Raw genomic sequence first — 20405 nt, 5'->3', positions numbered from 1 at the left:
CATGCATTTACATAAAAGAGCGAGAGAAAGGTGTCAGCCTCTGATGATGATTTAGCATTTAAAAAGGAGCTACAATAGGACAGACCTCAAAGCACAATACTTTGTAAAATATCAAAGAAAACTGTTCCCACTAAAGGTGGAAACAATAGTTCTTCTTTGCTACCTAAAGCAAAAACACACTGTAAAGTACAAACAGGGTATGACGGCACAAGAGGAAGAGATGCTAGCAGCTACAAAGATAACCAAGCATGTCCGGAGTGTTCGCTAGTTGCTTTCCGTATGACAGGAAGAGCAAACGCCGGATGGAATTACTGATACGGTTACATAGTTGTAAAAGAACAGCTCAAGGACAGGTGGAAAATATTTTTCAGTTTTCAAGTAATAATCTGGCACATGTGAAGCTTTTAAAGATTTGTTGGTTAGGTAGTCACGTTATACATTTACGCAGCATTTCCAGGGCATACGTTAGCTAGGCTATTTTTGTGCTTATAGTTGATGTATGCCACTTCACTGGAATAGTAAGTTTGATTCTTGATTCTTCAGATCAGACAGTGTGTGATCAGTCAACCGCTAGAATGTTATGTTATACAGTGGATAGCATAATCATAAATATTAGCGCACATTTGCCTAAAATTGCTTAATATAGTTTTGAGGCTACATTGCTATTGCATTTAATTTGTAATTTTTTAGTTAACTAAAAAATAAAATACATCAATAAAGGATGTAAAAATTATTTACCATTAAGAAATAGTGAAATGCTAATTATTATTATTACTTTACTAGCTGGTTAATTATTAATTTGTAGATTACTACATTAATGGCTAAGGTAAGTAAGCTAAGGACATTATTTAGATGGCTATTTTGAAGCCCTGATGCTAGCAGTTGTTTACTTTTGCTTCGTCTAGCTCAGGGGTCAGCAACCTGCAGCTCTTTAGTCCTTTTAGTGCGGCTCCATGTGGTTTGGGAAAATACTTTTTTTTTTTAAGTAATTAGCTGATTTTATTTTTTATTTATGTTAGTTCTTTTTTAACTTGTTGTTCTAAATTGGAAGATTATTGTGATATTGAAATATAAATATAAAATTATATTCTATTATTTTTTGATCGCTCAAAATAAGCGTCACACTTGTGGAAGCCGATATACCCGCCAAAACGCCGTGCATTTATCGAGACTTTCAACCCCAGGTAAGACAATTCTGGATCTTCGGATCCACATTATGTCAGCAGCTCCACCGTGAACTATGTTAAAAACAAACACCGCTCACAGATGACAGCTTACAGTCCTGCGTAAAGATGAAAGTGACTTCGTACAGCCCCGATTTGCAGACGCTGTGCGCAGAGGTTCAGGAGCAGAAGTCCCATTGTAAACATACCACGGCAGACCCGACGATGTTTCCATGAACACGCTTTTGAACATCTCTTTATTGACCACTTTTCACACACGGTTGCTGTACGCATGCAGCCGGTGTTAAAGCGCACAGCCCGACATATACCAACACAACAGCACAGACGTTAAGGCGGCGAGGCGCGATTGCCGCTCAGGTGCGTCCGCCTCCCCTGCAGCGGCGCTGGAGACCACGCCCCGCCACACACATTAACCAGGTAAAATACATATTTAGGCAGAATATTGCAAATATCTATTTTTTTTTAATATATTTTAGCAACATAGTGCTTTTTCTTATTTTCTTTATTTTTTAAAAGTCAGGTCAAGGCTCCAAAAGCCCAAAGGTGATATAAGGGTGGCGGCTCACAACAGCTTTTGTTTGCTACATGGATCATTTTAGTTCAGCTGGGTGTCTTTCCTTTTGTCATATTTCTTTAAGAGTTCAAAATGTGTTAATTACATAAATCAAATGTAATTTTCTCTGTAGCACTTCATGGATTTAAGCAACACACCTTAGTTGTTCACACAAAGCATAAAAGTAAAAAACTATATATACAGTGTTATCTTCATTTTAGATGTCAAAAAGTATTTGCGGCTCCCAGTGTTTTCTTTTGCGTGGAAATCGCGTCCAAATGGCTCTTTGGGTGTGAGAGGTTGCTGACCCCTGGTCTAGCTGTTCACTTAGGATTGTGAAAATATTGCGGTTTGATGAGTGCGTCACACGAGTATCACCTTTAAATTAAATGTAATATTTGATGACCTGAGGACCAGAACGGGCTCATAAATGAAATCTTCAGGATAAAATGTCACTTTTCAGCCGTAACCTACACAAACAATAAACTGATCATAAAACAGTTGTTTTAGAATCCCTTGACTTAGTTATACATGAATTAAATAATATTCCTGATGAAATATAATTATGATTTCAATAATTATGTTTCTATTATTTGTCAAAAATTCAACAACTAAATTGTTTTAAACTATTGATTTTTCTACCATCTGGCTTTCCACTTCCAATTTAATACTGAATGCAGATCTGTGAACACCATCGCAATGAGAACTTCAGAAATGAAGAATCCCTGCATTTTTATCTGGCGTGAACATTTTTCAGATATCGAACATGAAAGATCATCTTCTGGCAACCTTAATTCAGAGACCCCATTTCCTCACTGCGCAACATTCCCAAGAGTAAGATAAAGGAGAGGAACAATGGCAGCTCTAAAAAAGGAATTACAGAACAAAAGGAAGAAGTGAAGAAGGAGAAGACGGCAGGCCTATGTTGGATAGATTTTTTTGAGTTAGATTGTTCTTGTTTGGGGGCACTGACTGCTGCTGTGTTGGCCACGGGGCTGCAGTAAGGGGTTGTGGAGGAGGTGATGGAGGTGGGCGACTCGGCGGCGCTCCTTACAGCCAGATACTGCGGGGTGAGGCCGCCCAGGCCCGTCAGGCTCCCCCAGGTGGTCGCACTGTTGAGCTGCTGCATCTGCTGCGCCAGCTGCTGCTGCAGACGCCGCTGCTCCTTGTCCTTCTGTGTGTCGGCGAACTTCACCACGATGGGAGATGAGCAGCCCTGCGGAGATGGGAGGATGAGGAGGAGCGTAAAGAAGGGGAGGGAAAGAGAGGAAGAAAGGGAAAACGAGAAGGATGAAGAAAGGGAGAAGGGAAGAAGAGAGTGAGGAAGTGAGATAAAAAATAAAGAAGTGATAGAAGATGAAAGGGAAGTATAGAAAGGCCACAAGCCCCCAAAGATGAGAGGAAAGGAGACAAAAAAGAACATGAAAGGATGGAAGGAAATGAGAGAGGAGCCAAGATGAGAGAGAAGGGAGGAAGAGAAAAACAGAAATGGAGAAGCGAGGAAAGAGGAGAGGAGAGGAGTTCAGGCAGGAGAGGAAATGGGAGAAGAAAGAGAAAAGGAGTCAAAGGATTGTTCAGGTACTTTGTTGCTTGCAAACACACCTGTAATAATTGTTGTACTGAGTGAACACAATATGGGCAATAAGCCACATGTCTACAGTGATGATACACACCTGAAATCATCCACAAACATCTTTGTATTAACAAACTTAACTTCAGCAAAGAAAGAAAATATTCTCAATTAAAAAGTCCTCTCTTGCGCACACACACACACACACTCACACACTCACTCAGGGACACAGGACACGCACACACAGTCACACAGGAAACTTGAGTCTAAAGCCGGTGGGCTTTCTTCTTTCCCCCAAAAGGGCTCAGTTATCTCTGAGTCCAAAACGGTATCACCAGAAACAGATTTCCCGAGTTCTCCAACTATTTCATCATCTCATATGAAGAGAGACTTGATCTGTGTGTGTCTGTGTGTGAGTGTGTTAATATGTGTGAAAGAGGGGGGGAAAGACCTAGAGAGAGAGAGAGAGAGAGTGATTTGGGCGACTACGAAGAGAGGTTGAGAGGGCAAGAGAAAGATTTAGAGATTTTAACGGTCACTAGAACGGCATCTAATTGTTCGAATTCTTACGCCTCAGAGCAGCGGCAGTGTGTGTATGTGTGTGTGTAAGAGAGATGATTGTGTACGCACACTGAAGCTGGGTAACAAATCAGACGTCCAACACGCTTGCTAACAACTATGACACGAAGGAGACAAAAACCCACAACGCTCCTGATGAAAGCTGCGGTGCCGGCTGAAACGAAGCTGAGACGGCAAGTCATAATCTATCACACCACACCATTACTCACACAACGCAATCAAAGCCTAACTAGGGGCAAATCCGTTCAAAAACAAAGGCAATCTGCCACAGGAGGATAAAAACCTTTTGATTGAAACATTTAGTTTGAGGCTCGATTCCGCACTCGGCGGGGGAGAGAAGGGATTTGCCTACTTTGCAGATAGCGCTGTACACGTTTTGGAGCGGAGATGTGCTGTATGACGGTTGTGTGTGCCGGTGCAGGTATTTTGTGCAAGAGTGAAAGCGAGCGAGCGTTTGCACTTCCTTCCTTCACTGTGGATCAGAGCGTGTACTGTGAAACTAGCTTTTAGCATTCCCACTTCAGTCAGGACCACTTTGGTAAAAATAACACCGTGATTTCCATTTGCATTTATTTAGATTTGGCAGTACCGGGTGTTCCAAAGTAATGAGTTTGTCGGACAAACCGGCCTTTTCATGCGTGTTTGCTGAACAGGTGTCTGAGATCATTTAGTGCGGGGCACAGGAAGAACGATCCCCAACATTTAGGGAGTGAAAATATGCACTTTACTTTAAATTTACTGAGTTTAGGGACAAGAATGCGACAGTAACATATAATCTGTACCCTTTCTGGACACAATTTTGCGTTCCTGAAAAGAAAACCTGTCAGCCTCTGATGCTAACACGATGCTAGGAGTGAGATGCTAAAAACTGAGGGCATGCCAACCCCAAACAAGCAGCCCAAACTTGATTTTTAGGCCTCACCATTTTTGTGTTGATACTCATACATTTGGGCCATTTATCCCTTTGAGTCAACTTTCTTCTGATTGGCTGCCCTCTTACAAACAGATGGTCTAAACAGGAAGTGGAAAGTGCTTCTGTGCGCACAGCCAGAGCTGCATGCCTGAGATGTCCAAATAAGGGATATCCTCTCTGTGACATCATAGAGATCCAAGAGTAGAAAAAAAACTGTGAGAAGCCTGAGCTTTTGTCTCACAGGGAGTATTTGTACATACACTGATGTCACTATTTAAAGCTATGGCCATGTTTAATATGAGAATCCACCACTGTAATTACACGCAAGGCCTAAAAATTCATTGTTTTTTTTTCCTAAATATCCTCCAAAATAATCAATTAATAATCATTAACACCTTTACAAGCGTATGCCTACACTTTGACAGTATGACTGTCAAAAATAAAGAGTCTAGCCTAAAACTTTAATGGGAAATTAAATGAATTGCAAAGCCGAATTAATCTCTTACCAACATCACATCATCACAACTGATGGCTGTTGGCTTTTGCACCAAATATTATGCCTTTAATCTCGGTGTAAATTGAGACACAGCATGAAATCATTTTGATATGACTTTAATAGGTTCAGCAGCTTCATTCTTATAACAAACACATCGAAGAATACAGATGCATGCTTTTTTTTTAAAGCTCTGTGTTTTCTCTTACTGTGAAATGCGACAATCTGACCAATGACAGAATACACATCACATCCTGAGCAACATTAAAAACTAGAGTTTCTGTGTAATTTAAAAGCAGACCTTCTTTGTCAGATAGAACATCCAGTGTATCTGCTTCCTTGTATGTGTATGTGTCTGTTTCCGTGTGTTACTGCCCCTCTTCTGTAGGCCGGGGCCTGACTTATCAGCTGAATGAGCTCGTCTCCTGTCTGTCGGCGGCTCGGCCATATTTACTCTGTCTCTCCACTGGTCATTTTGCCTCTTCATTCTGACCGCCGACAGATAAAGTAGAGGAGACGACGGGAGAATTGTATTGGGAGGGCGAGGGTTAGTCGGGGCCTCGCCGTTGGAGTCGATTCCCCCTGAGAACCGAGCTCCCTATCCCGCTCTGCTAAATATCTCATCACTCCAGTTGACACCTTGTGAGTGAGGGGAAATGCAGCCCGGAATGAGAGTCCTGCTCTGGGAGGAAGGCTGAGGGCCACAGGCATCTACGCCTGACGCTGCCGGTTATCCCCGAAAGGCCGGCTGTTGCACTTTGAAGCTGTTTTTCAGGTGATTGCCTCGTTGGTTACCTTCGCCCCTAAATGCTGAGGATACATGGAGAGAAAGTGGCAGCTCATGCCATCTATTAGTTTTGCTCAAAGAAACAAACTATCCTGCTTTTACCTTAAGGGGATTTTTAAAAAATTCATCACAGATTAGCAGCAGCTCGAACTTTCATATAAAAACACTCTCTGACTAAAGAGCTAATCAACCTTGATTGAGATGAACAAGCATCTAGAAAGCCATGTATATCAGAAGCTGTTTTGACAGATGAACTCCAGGCAGTGTCAGGAGGATTACGTTGGGACTTTGTCCAGCTGGTCCTTGTGAACTACATGCTCAGATGGGGTCTCACTTCTGGAAGTACTCTGGCTTCAGCGATGGAGCTGCATGGATAGAGAGTGCAACAGGCAGAACATTGGACCTCGTGCTCCCTGCTCATGCCCCGTGAATTCAATTGACTATTACCTTTTCTTCTATAACACAGACTGTTACTTCACTAGAAAGGCAGGAACATTTAATATCTGATATGCCGGATATTCTTTTTCTGCTCATTTTAGAGGTCACCATCTGCCTCCATCTCACCCTGCTCCTACAATCCCTTCTGTCACACCAACCCTTTCTATGTCCTCATTCACAACATCCACCTTCTCTGCGGTCTTCCTCTTTTCCTCCTGCCTGGCAGCTCCATCTTCAACAACCAGTACATCCACCATCCCTCCTCTCAACCTGAGATATCCCTCTGATGATGTCCACATTTCCAATCCTGTCCATCTTGGTTACTCCCAATGTAAATATTAGCATCTCCAGCTCAGCCTCCTGTCTTTTTGTGAGCTCCACCATCTTCAAAACACACATCATAGCAAGTCGACCCTCTTGTAAATCTTCCTTTTCACGCCCCTGTCACTCATTTCTACCTACTTCATCCAGCCTGGACCTCTTGCACTGTCCATTACTTTGGAAGATTGACAACCCGTCTCCCTCTCATTCACACACAAATTTTGTCTTGCTTCAGCTGACTTTTCTCTCTTGGACATCTCCATGTTTACACAGGTATCTCATCAGGACCACCTAGCTTTCCACTCTTCATCCTCTTCATAGCTACCCTAATTTCCACCATATTAATCCTCTGCTCCTCTACTTTCATCCATCCATCCATCTCTAACATCCTTTCCAGTTTGGTCTCTCTGTGTGATACATTTCTCTGCCAGATAACGAAGTTAAAAGCTCAGGACTAAAAATGCAGATTATCAATCTCCACTGATGACTGTCTGGAAATTGTTCTGCAGCAGCCAGCTTTTGAATTACATACATGGACTACATATCTAAAGTTTAAACTTTGCATGGTGTGATTATAAGTCTATTATAAATATATTTTTAAACAGAAGCCATGGCAATTTGGGCAATTATGACTAACTTTCACTGTTTCTGGGCAGCTAGAGGTATATGATTCAACTTCATCTTAAAATAAAAACAGGACATAAAGGTGAGAGTCTGGAGAAAAGTGGGCGAAACTGCAGGTTTTGAAAATACGTCATAGCTTTTGGGATAAATCCACAATTCCAGTGTCGAACTGTTTGCGCAGAGGTTTGTGTGAAGTGTCATTTTTTTATATTCAACATCCAAAAATTACTATTAAAAGCACTGGATACATTTAATTTTTCATATAGCATAGTTGATGCTGTGGCACGATGGGGATATTTTCAGATGCTTCCATAAATTTAAACAAGTAGTTGACGTGCTTGGATTCCCAAAGAATTTGGACTTGTAACTTGTGTATGTAACTAAAAATAAAAATACTCACACATTGTGTATTTTACAGTTTTGGTAATTAACCTGTGAAGAAAAAAATAACTTTCCAAACCCTCGCTAACTAAATATGGCAAGTATAAAAGGACTATTAAATCTTTGTCATAGTCTGGTGTGATAATCTCCTTAAACTCGTCTCTTTTTCTCCGATAGCTGTTAAAAGCATTAACTGCAATTTCAGTAGAGATGCATACATCTCATTTTTAGCTACACGTGTCTTTCATGTTCTATCATATTCATCCCTCTGCAACAATGAAAAATAACTCGTCCCCATTTGCAAGTAATTTCATAGTTTTTACTGCAGCTGCATTTCCTTTCTATTCTGGTAGTTGCCATCATATTCCACTGAAATCTGCATCTTGTGAGCTTCACAGTGCCACAAAAGATTAATAGGCAACAAAAGATGGTGACAGGTTAACCTGCACTTGACCCATGACGTCAGTCTTTCCTTCTTTCACCAGAGCCTTTAGATTAAAGCCCTACTTTAGACAAGGACACCTTTTACACAACCCTGTGACAAACAGTGGAGTCTGACGGTTTGGCCGAGACTGCCCTTATAAGGACATTCAAAGGAAACATCGCAGCCTGCGATCCAACATTACTGTTAGTTTTTTTTTTTTTGTCCATATAGACACGACAGCATCACACAGTTGTTGTGTCGGCTGCACATCCGTGATGGGACTCTCCCGTTCCACCACATGTCCAAAGGTGCTCTATTGGATTGAGCGCTGGTGACTGTGGAGGCCATCTGAGTACAGTGAACTCATCGTCATGCTCACAAACAACATTGTAAGATGATTTGAGCTTTGACACCTGGTGCATTGGCCTGCTGGAAGCAGAATAAAAGGATGGATGTGATCAACAACAATACTCAGGCAGGCTGTGGTGTTTAAATGATGCGTTGCTGGTAGTAAGGAGCCCAAGACTGCAGCTCCAGACAACAGAACCGAAAAGATTTTCGGGATGTATTATCTGGAATTAAAATTTTAACAGGTTAAAGAAAATGAAACTAAAAATATAAAAGCCCAGAGTCTTCTGCCATTTCTTCTAAAATTACCAACTACTACCTATAGCCACCTATAACAACCAATGAGGGTCACTTCTCTCAGGAATTATCCTGTTTCCAACAACCCATCACGCCTCTGTGATTTAAGTCCATTTCAGAGTGTTTGACGAGGCCAGTGTTTATCGGTATCTGCTGATACGATGGGAGTCTGTAAAACCCTTTCTGCTGGGTGTAATTACACCACATGTTGAGTAAATCTAAATTTGTAAACCATCTGATTTGCTTTAAATTGCCCACTTTTGAATACAAACAGCAGGGGGCGACATAATGGCTTCATCTCGCTTACGGGATATTTCATGAGTCTCCCGCGGACAGTCGGCTCCTCACAATACACTGACTTTATTGATAACAGGCAACTAATGTTACCCAACATATGAATACTAATGTGTGGTCATAAAAAGAAACGTTCCTGTTTTGCCTCAAATGGTCTCTGGGTTCATATTCAACAACAGCAATGTGTCTCGGTGCTGGAGGTGAAGCATCGATTCCCATTTTCAGCTATTTTCAGGAGACAGATTTTCAGCTCCAGTCAGTCAAGTCTCCCATGTTGCACAACTTTCACATCTTGAAAAATAAAAAATAAAGCGCTCCGAGTCTCATGGGAGAATTTTTTACCAGAAGATGCTTCTACGGGGGAAAACACTCTATTCTGAAATGCTATTTTTGTCTGTTTCTTGCAATCTTTTGACAAATCTCCTACACAGAAATGCCCGTCTCAGACAGATATCGTAACAGCATTTTCACTGAAATATAGATGTCAGTGCTGCCATCATGCAGCAGGTTGAGTGCGCTTGATAAAACCTCTAAAATATGCCTCAGAAATTTCACCTGCGCTGCATATGCTTGATGCCCTGGTGTCACGCCACAGTTCCTGACTGACAGATGGGTCTGTGTAGGCCGATGGCATGACAGCCCGTGGTCTCAAAATTACACTGCAATGATCACCTGCTGTAATTACGGTATCCGACTTTAAAATGATGTAATTACAGCGTATCGATCAGCCGAAAATACCACCTTAAGAAAAAGGGGGGAAAAAGTGAAACTTTTGTCTGTGACTTGGATCGACTTAACCAGGAGTTCACTGAGCTAATAAAGCCAACTATGCTCCCTGAAGCCAACGCTCTGAGACAACCGTGAAGAGAGCATTACACATCGCTTCCCATCTTTCCCAAAATGCTCAGATGCACACGCGCGAACTGAACTTATAAGCTCCGGTCCGTTTACCTTGGAAATCAATCTCTCATAGCTTTCAAGAGAGTTTATGCGCTCTGAGCCTTTTCCATCTCATTTATTTACCTCTCGCATAGCCTTCAAATGTCAAACCATGTTAACTTACCCTGCTAATAGGAAGTCAGGAGCCCCCGATATCTATAGGAGTCTGCGCGTCACGTCTGAGCTCTTTGTGCATGTTGTTTCAACTCATCGTCCCCAAAACCCAGCCTACTTGCTCAGAAGGAACCGTCAAAATCAGTCAAAGGCAATCCAAGCAATCCATTACATACTTGGAAAAGCACTCCCTCTTTAAATCGTGCCATGTTTAACTGTTCATTGTTGCATGTGATTAAACTTCTCCTTCCACTTTAGCTTCGCACTTTATTATTTATAGACTGTCTCAGTTTTTCATCAGTTGAAATAATTGTCGTTGTTTTTTCTTATTTTAATAGTGTAAAACATTTCCATTACAGTGAATTAAATCTATAATGAATTAATTCCCTGCCTTTGTAATAATATATATATATTAAGAATCCATATTATGCAGAAAAGGACGTTGCTTTGTGTCCATTTTGAGATTCCCAGAAGCTTATAAAAGCTGTCGAAAACAGACATCTTGAAGGTTGGATTGATGAAGACATCAATCCAACCTTTTAATCGTTTTCAACCTTAAAGTAGTGCAAAATTCTCCCTCTAGTTTTGAATGTTATCAGCTCACTGAAAAGCCATTACAAGTCGTTACCAGTCTCACACATGCTGCCAGGCTCCTCCTCCTTTTTGTAGCTGTACGTAGCCTCATTCGATCCACCCTTCAGATTAAGCGCAACAAAACATAGTGTGAGCTTGACACATCAACCGGCTTGCTTTTTCTTTCCTAGTGGTTGTCTTCAGGTTTGTTTTCAGGCACCAAAAATATGGATGGCTATTTGTTAGGAGGTAGAATCGGTTGTTTGCTGATGAGAAGTTGGGTAGTTTGATCCCTGAACCCCAATTTGCCCCCGATGCATATTTACTGTGTGGAAGATAAACTGCATTTAATAATGTGCTCTATGAATGTGCGTATAATGCAAAAAGGGCTCTTGAGTATCCTTTTCCTTGATCACCAAGACATTTATTTACCTTTGGAAATCTTACATGCACTTCTTCAAACTACCACTAGAGGTCTCCTGCACAAGCTGGAGTGCCTACAATGTTTGAAAACCATCTTCTGAGTTGCTATTAGACGAAGAATTGCACCTACTGGCCGTTCATTGAGCTGATAACATCAGAACTGGGCGACTGGATTGCGTTTCCTGTCAGCAAGTGTGGACACACACATCACCTGTCGGTGTAAAACAACGCTTGACTGAACAGCACGACAAACTGAAGCCTCCAGACTGATCCTACAGCTGAATCAACAATTCAGCTTAAATTAGACTTAGATGGTACTTATAACACCGGCAGAGCATATACACTCTAGAACACGCATATACATAGTAAACTGTGACTAAATTCAGAGTAAATTGAGACTATTTGGAAAACAAAGACGAATCTGGCATTTTGTGACAAATACTCGAGACTCATAAGTTAGGCTAACTCAGACTCCTTCTGTTAAAATAAAACATGGGATCATCCAGCCTTATACGGTGTCAACATCAGCCCCTGATTAATCTAATCTCCTATTTTCCTCCCACTGTCAGTCTGTATCTGTCTCTGCTCTTCACTACAGTCGACAGATGTGTTTGTTCACTGTTTAAACAGACACTGCTGTGTTTTCGCTCATGCTCTACTTAAGCTCTCGTCTAAATGCGCTTGAACGCTTCTGCATTTCCGACGGGGGGTCGGAGGGGGTGTGTGTGCACGTATGCAGCAAGCGCAGGATAATACACAAGTGTCCCTCTAGTTTCGTGCAGGAAAAGGAAAAAAGAAAAAAGGTAGGAAATAGAAAAATCAGTGTTGATGGAAAACTGCACGAGGGGAACCTGAGTGCTAAATGAGTCTTTATAAAAGGAGTGAATAATGTAAAGCACAAATAAAGCACAACGAAGGCGACCCACTTTTCTCCGTGTGTGTCTTTAGAGGTTCGACGGCGAATTACCCGTCCCGCTCATATCCACTTTCATTACGGCCTAACATTCAGAGAGCAAGGGTGTGTGTGTGTGTGTACAAATGTGTGCCGGCGTGTACCTGAATGTCACGCCGTAATGAGAATGGATATGACAGTGACAGGGCCATCAACGAATGGGCCCCCGGTCTGCCTTACTTCTTCCTCGTGACATGTGGCGCGTACGTGACAGGGAATACACTCACACAGACACACGAACACACACATCACGTGCACACAATCTTTCTCTATCTAAGACAGTGGGGTGCAATAGAGCCAAGACAATAACCAAACTCTATTTACCAGACCTCATTCCCTCATTCGGACTCGAAGTAATTACTTTTAAATTGCAAAACTGAGGAACATTAACAAACGGATGCGGCAATTTAGGTCCGCCTGGGGCTAGACAGCTTGTTTTCAAATGGAAATGAAGGTATTTTGCCATTGTCCACTGTAATATTGTTGTGTTATGGTTTAAAGCTTCCCTTTTCCCCCTTTTCCTGTGTGCATGATAAAAGCAAAGGGGCACTGGTAGTGTTTACCGGCCCCACTGTGGCAGACAACTTGCTCGGAGCGAGGATAATTCTAGCCTAATGCTAACGCCGACGGAGAGGAGCGTCGCTCCTTCGACTCAGAAAGACAGACGCCGCTGCTGTTCGGCCACATAAATCAACACAGACACTGATATTCACAGTGTGGCAACATAAACAGAAAAACCACACACATACTCACAGATAGACAGACAGAGGGAGGAGCATGCGTTTTCCCCACGTCAGGGTCACAGCACATCAATAGCAGCCATGATTATCATGATCAGCTCTAATGAGGGGGCTACGGGGGTGAATGCCACTCGTTCTTTTTTCCCCTTAACACAGCCTGTTATTACCGCTTTTTTTTGTCTCTTTCTCTCTGACTCGCAGGGGTACACACACTCTGTGCTCGTCTTATACCATGTAATTCTCTTCCCAATCACACTCCTGTCATCCTGCCCTGTCACAAGGCCTGACAATGCTGACAAGGGCGCCCCAAAAACCCGGGTGAGGCAGGGGGGGGGGGGACACAAAAGAGCTGCGACTAGGTCCCCATTATGGCACCGCTGGGGTCACTGTGCAACTGATGAGGTCTGTAACAGCACCTGCCAATTTGCAGTTGTTGTGTCAAGGGTGCTGCTTATTTGTCACAGTTTGGAGACTTTGCCAAAGTTTGCCCTAGTTGGAAAATCTGCGATTGGAAAAATGGAGACTAAACAGGCGATGGTGATTTTTATCCCAAGGCCGAGGACGTGACTGTGCCAGCTTCTGCTAAAGCTCTGGATGGACTTCTAGCTTTTAGGTGAATGTGTCACACTGGTCCTCTGCACACCTGGCATGTGGCGTTAGAGGTCTGCACAGGTCCTAACCTTAAGCCACAGTATTGTCTTTAACACCCAGTGCAGCTTGTACTTCCTAATTGGACATCTGAACTGGAGATTCAAGGCTAGATTTCATTGTATTCTTTCAAAATCACACAAAAAAAGACGGCTATTGCAATACACACTGATTTGCAAATTAACTAAACCCAAGCATAATCTGAGCCTGAAGCTTTATACAAATAAACAAAAGACCCAAAACCCCTGAGTGGCTCAAGTTATGTAATAAATCTCTCCTTTCTTTCTGAATGGCAGCTCCACAGATGCTACAGAAGTCAGCAGCACCATAACTCTTTTATGGAAAAGAGACATCTTATAAATGAAAATCACCTCATTTAATAAACTCTCGTCAAATTAATCATTATTTTTACCGCCCGCATGCAGCGCAGGAAAGCCGAGACTTTGTTACAACTCACATTTCCTAAAGATACAAGCTGAATTCATTTAAATTTACACACCGAATAAAAGGATTTAGTTGGATAATCATAAAGATTGAAAGCATAGGCAGACTTGTACCAAACAGTTAATGCTTTAAAAAAATCATCAAGTAAAAAAAATCATCAAATGAGAAGTGAACAGTTATACTCTGTAGGTTGAGGGGATGGAATTGGCCTCGTGTGTGAGTGAACAATGAAGGATTTTAAGGATAATAATGGTTAAAAATAATAATAAAACTAATGTGAAATACAAAAGTATACACATGTAAATAATGTTTATGGACTGTTAATAAGATAAAGACTACTTCAGAACATAATTAACACCTTTGAGTATTTACATTACTCATACACTAACTTGTAACTTAACAAACGGGGGTTAAAAAAGTATTATTGTTACTATTCTTATTCACAATGTTTATTTTAAACCCTTAACAAGCTTTGTTTTTTGTTTGATTAGCACACAATTGTAACAATAATTATAATAAAGAGTTCGCAGTCGTCTGAAATGATCTCTACACATAGAAACTGCCAACGACTTTATTAAAAGTAATCTAATAAGGCCGTTAACACTTTTACAGTCTTATTAAAGCTTCCTGCATGTTAATTAAATCTTTGTAAGGACTCAAAGACTGTAAATAAAAGGTGGATGAAGGGTTTTGCATGCTCACATCTTTCTTTGTTAACTAGTGGATGATGTCAGAGTGGTTACAGCCACCTTTTATATACAGTCTATGCTTGAGTAGCACTTACCAACTTATAATCGCGTTTCACAAAAAGCTAAGCATTTGCTAACTGTTGTGATTTAAAGATTTTATTCTCCTCGTGCTGAGGAAAAATTGATACCACATTTCTCTTAAGCGGGCAGAAAAAGACCTACATAATGGTTACGTATTAAAGCAGCGCTCCTTTAGTCCTTACATTGAGGCATTCAATTCACTGGACCTGTGTCAGAACTGCTCCAGGAAATGTTACTCGGCCTAACCTATTAAGTAGCAAGTCGCGGCTTTTACTGAAGAAGTGACTCAAAGATGAGACAGACATATAATTGCCAGCACAATAACAGAGTGAAGTGCATGTATTAAAGGCACTAAAGAGACAGAGAGTTGAAGAAAGGGCAAGAGTACCATACCTCCATAGTCTGAGACTGGTGCATGGCTTTGATTGCATTCTGTGCCATAGCTCTGGTGGAAAACGTGACAAACGCACATCCTGTAACGAGGGAGGGGGGGCAGAGGGAGGGAGGGAGGGATGGAAGGGGAGTGGGAGGGAGGGCAGAAGGGCAGGAGGAGGAGGGAAGACAAGAAAGAACAAAAACAAGACAAAAGGGTTGGACACGTCGTCGTTATAAAAACCCAAAACAGAGATTGATACAGAGAACAGCTCACAGGCAGACAACAGTGTTCTCAGTCGCTGTAGAAACAACAGGCGAAAAACGAGCACAGTGTAATGACAACCACAACCCCTCCCCGACCCCCGCCCCATCCACCACAGCACACCTGGGACAATAACCATCGGAGCGTCGGATTGGCTGTTGATGCCTTCCCTCGTCCTTGCCCTCCTCCTTCTCCTTCCTCTCGCTCCCACACACACACACACACACTGGCCGAATTCGTCATACCTGTATTCAACTGCTCTCATCTCTCAGCAATTGAGCGGTGTAAAGCAGGCTGAATATGCATGAAAACGATTTGAATCCATTTGGGCCGTTCATGTTGTTTTGTGTGTCTGACTGGGTGCCCTCTCTTTCTGTCTTTGTCAGACAGGAAAGAGATGTGATAGAGGAGGGCGAGGTGAGGGGGGGGGGGGCATCAGCAGGGGGCTCGGGAAGACGGGAGGATAGGAAATGATATTAATTCAATCCACAGGGAGAGGAAGGCGAATAGGAAGTGGAGGTGTGGTCGACCTCCTCCGTGACTGACACTGATTTTAGCCAATCAAGATTGGACACAGCCAGAGGCAATTTTAGGGGAGTTTGTTATCAGTTGTTTGTGGGTAAGGGGTGGGAGGAGGGGGTGCAAAGTTGTGTTTGTCTGACTGGTTAGGGAGTGATTAGAGGAGATAATGTGAGAAGTGCTTCAACAACACCCCAGGCTAATAATATGCTAACAAACTCACCAAGCCATGTTAGCGCAGCCAGGCCTGAACTGATTACACACATGCTTGGACACACACACACACACGTTCAGGTTCAGCTGGCTGACTCGTGGCTTGGCTACAGAGGAAAAAACTAATAGCATGGGTCATCAGATAGACTCTCCCTGGCTGTGTGGATGGGATGAAAGGGTGGAGAAAGGGGGGGGGGGAATTGTGAGGATAATGCAACAGACAACAAGACAGAGAGAGAGGGGAAGGACAGATATGTTGAGGAATAGATGATCATTGTTCTCTTCCACCTCTATCACAAGCCGCCTGTGGCTGTGATAGAATGAGGATGAGAGAGACGAATGGTCAGTTGTTTCTCCTGACTACATCCACGGCTGCCTGGATTTTAAACACAGGCGTTTCCCTGAGAAAATGTAGACCTGCACTTGTACAGTTGCAAGTTTATCTCGGGGCTCTGACTGCCCTTTCTGGAGGGTAACACGTTTCTGATGAGCCTCGCTGTTTAAAACCGGACGCTTCTTTGCTCGGTAGAGGGCAGGTTGGTTTCTTTGATTGTTGGGCTGTTTCACAAACTGATTTTAAAACAACAGTGACTGTTTCTCATAGTCACTGTTTGTCTCTTTTATTTTGTACGTAGTGCTCAAACTGCTTGGTTACAGCTTTGAATCAAATCGCCAACTTTACAATTATTAGACACCCCGTTCTACCTCTGCACACATTTGAGACACGGGGCACGCCGAGCAAGCGAGTCAAACCCCGTATTAAGTCGAATATAACCAATTTGAAGATAAATATTTTTAATATGCTCATTTTGATGCCAGCAAAACATTTTGACCGTGTGTCAACAGAATCAAAATCCGGCTGATTAGTAATATGGTTATTTATAAAAGAACCAGGCTGGTACAGATAGGGAGGCAAAGACTACGTGGGCAAACAGTTCTAAAACAGTTGTAATATTTTTTTTAATTTTTTTAAAAATAATCCATGGTATATAATACATTTTAAAAGATATAATCTATATTTAAAGATTCAGAATTCCTGATCTTCAGCCTCTCGGGTGTCATTAAAAACACATCTCTGTTGTAGAAAGTTAAAACTGTATCATGAAAATATGAAAGCATATTTAAACAAGTTCCAGATGTGTGTCTCTTGGCCTCATTTTATTTTAACAGGAGATCAGGCAAAGTGGGGAACTCTGCTTTGATTTGACCCATATTTAACTGGATCAGGTGACCCTGAACTCTCCCTCAGTTACGCTGCAACTGGTCTAGGCTTGTGGGGTCTTCCCATGATGTGTTTCTTCTTTCCTCACCCTTTCACTCTCTGCAGTTAATCATTAGTTATTATTAATCTCTCTCTCTCTCGTCTCATCTCCCTCTCCTCACCCTGCTGGATATTTCTTCCTGTTAAAAAGGAGTTTTTCCTTCCCACTGTCACCATATGGCAATGTCATTATCTGGCAAACTAAACTGCTGAGTAGGTGAAATTATATATCCTGGGCAATTACAGGAAATCATTTAAAAAGTAACATAACTGGTGTGTCTGAAAGAGGTCAGCACACCCTTGGTCCCAGCCTTTTTGAAAATCTTTTTCTGTCATCAAACTCTGAATGTGCTCTGTTTTTAATAATTTGCATAAATTGGCATTTTTTAAATTTCCCATGTTACCTAGCGCCCTAACTCTTTTTTTGAATCTTTTTTGTAGGTTGTAATTTTGAAAATCAGTTCTGAAAAAAGTAATGTGGATAATTTTTGAAGGCGTGGTTGCCAAACCTATTATATTAACACATGATAAAAGCAGAAATTATAGCACTCAAAAAGTTTACCGGGTCTCCTGTTAGAGGTTCAGACTGTGTTAACTGAACATATCAACTGAGGCCACAGTATTGAAGATTCAGTTTTTATAGTCTACACCATTTTCTGAATAGAATGAGAAGTTTAAGTGATGGCTGTCAAGAAGAATGAGCCTTGGTCTTTAGTGAGAACAACTTTAGAATTGAAAGAAATACACTTGAACAGTTTTTATCATCCGAGCACTCAAATCAACATCTTCTGTGTTCAATTTTCAAAATGATTGTTCCTATTGGTTATGCAGACCTGTCTCTGATCTTATATGAAACCTATTGACCTTTCCTTTTTCTTTTCTGTCACTGCCAACTGGAAGATAGAGTTCAATCACCTTTTATGTGAAACTACCTTGGTTGCTTAACATTAAAGAGGCAAGAAGGTGATAAAAAAGAGACTGAAGCTCTGACCTAGTAAACATTTGATGCGTCCTTTGCAGTGCCAGGGCTGCTGTGCTAAGTGGTAGCACTGAAGATAGGACATACAAAAAGGGGTCATTTTTCGATTTATTCAGGGGACTGTCTATTTTAGGTGGGCCACAATCTGCCATTTAACTGCTTATTTTCCAGGAGGCTGCCTCCATCCTCTGCAGAGAAGTAATGCCCCAGAACTAGATCAGTTCTGCAGGGGGCATCCATTTGGGTTAGCCCTCCAGACTGGTCCTGATAGGTCCTGACTCTATTTATAAAACCGGTCAGCTACAACATCATCGGCTGTCACCGAAAGGAGACTCATCAGTTTGTCTCCAACTGTCAGACAGGATGCTTTTCATCCGCAAAGAAACATTTCTATCTTTAGCCCGTTTCTGCAGCTTGAAGCCAAAGCTTCTAAATAAGGAATTCCACTGCGCCTGCACACTGATTCATTAATGTCGAAGCTGTTAATGAAAAAAGAAACGCTTAGAGTCGAAGCCATACTTTCTGGCTGGTTGGTGCATGTCTTATTTTTCGAAGCACAGAGATGGGACGTGGCTCGAGCGCTAAAAATACCTCACGGGCCGCATTCTGTCGTCAGTGGAGAACCAAACAGTCCTTTAATGAAAGTAGGGTAGCTCCCCAGGCCCAGCCATCCACTGGTGGTGTGATCCATATTTTATTAATAGCGGGATGGTGGAGCGCTCTTCTGATTGATATCGAGATTTAATAGGACCTCAGCAGCGATGCTACGTGGGACTGAGGGCCCCTGGGAGTTGCAGGCACACAGAAATCCGTAAAGGCCTATTTATTTCCAACCTGGTTAGGGGTGTTTGTTTACTAGCCAAGACCAAGCTGGACTAACAGTATTTCCTTTTCGACTAAGTGGTTTATATTAGTTCCACAGAAGCAAGGATTTGGCCATTGCATCTAAAATATTCATGAGGACAAAAGAGAGGAGCTGAAGAGGGATGGAAGAAGGAAACAGGGAAGGGAGGGAAGGAGGCCGGTGTGGGATGTCTGAGAAAAAGAGGACAAATTGATGCAAGAACGGATTCTAGGACAGCCAGGGTGAATATAGAGACGGGGAGGGCCGTGTTGTTCGCAGAAGCAGAGGAACATGGGAGTTTGAGTAGTGTGGTTTCAGGCAAAGACTCAAGATGGAGACAACCTTCAGAAGAAAAGGAGGAAGATCAGACTCGAGTCAACAATAAAACATCCATAACATTCAACAGCCACAGAAAAGTATATATCACCAACATAACCACACTGAACCTGCGTGACGATGACAGCGACAGCTCCCGTGACAGAAGGAGGAAGAATAGAAGGACAGAGATTCGCAAAAAGCCCCTCCATCTCCTCAGCACATAGAAACCACAAAGGGGCAGGGAAGGGGGAGGTAGGGTATACTGGGAGGATGTTTGAAATGAGCCGTGAGGGGAGGCAGGTGTGTGCTTGTGGGAAGAAATGGTTGATGATGATTATTTAGATAGGTAACACAGCTAAAAATAGATTGATAGATGATTATCATATCTGCTCATATGTCTTGAAACACGGACCTACAGAACACACCTGTCACACCCAGCAGCTGACTGATCTGAATGATTTGACACCTGGTTAATAGGTCCATTTCTTTTCTTTAAAAGCAGCCCTGGAGCACTTTGAGAAGAGCACCAAGAGTGTGCCAATTACGAAGGAAACTCGCCAGGAATTTGCTATTTTGCTGTGGAGGCAGCTCATACCTTTCTCCAAATCAACTGAATTGGAGATGTTGCCACATTCAGAGTCATAAAAACGTTTTTCTTTTCTTTTATGGCCGTGTTACTTTTTCATTACTGCTCTATGACTCCCGCCAAGTCCCCGAATGGCCAAATCAGCACCTCACCAACTGAAAAAAAATGAAAGGGAAATGGCTGGTATTACAAGGGTTTCATGTGAACTGCCAGTAATAACCATAATTTGCTTGAAATTC

The 20405-nt window shown here is 42.1% G+C and overlaps 1 protein-coding gene across 27 annotated transcripts in view; it reads right to left on the bottom strand.

Annotated features, from left to right (window-relative positions):
- The window catches only part of celf2 (cugbp, Elav-like family member 2), a 236789-nt gene that overhangs the window by 26926 nt on the left and 189458 nt on the right, over positions 1 to 20405 (bottom strand). For 15 of the 27 annotated variants that reach the window (XM_005921014.3, XM_005921016.3, XM_005921017.3 and 12 more), the window contains 2 exons: positions 15203 to 15282; positions 2792 to 2953 (listed from right to left, as the gene is read on the bottom strand). In XM_005921014.3, coding sequence (XP_005921076.1) covers positions 2792 to 2953; positions 15203 to 15282 — 242 coding nt within the window. Of the gene's footprint in view, positions 1 to 2710; positions 2954 to 15202; positions 15283 to 20405 lie in introns of all 27 variants that reach the window. The other 12 variants (XM_014333206.2, XM_014333205.2, XM_014333208.2 and 9 more) reach the window with 1 other exon arrangement.

Source organism: Haplochromis burtoni, unplaced genomic scaffold, assembly GCF_018398535.1.
Source record: "Haplochromis burtoni strain Fernald_Lab_line unplaced genomic scaffold, NCSU_Asbu1 Contig_44, whole genome shotgun sequence".
NCBI classification, from domain to species: domain Eukaryota; kingdom Metazoa; phylum Chordata; class Actinopteri; order Cichliformes; family Cichlidae; genus Haplochromis; species Haplochromis burtoni.
This window is presented reverse-complemented; position numbering and strand designations above follow the sequence as displayed.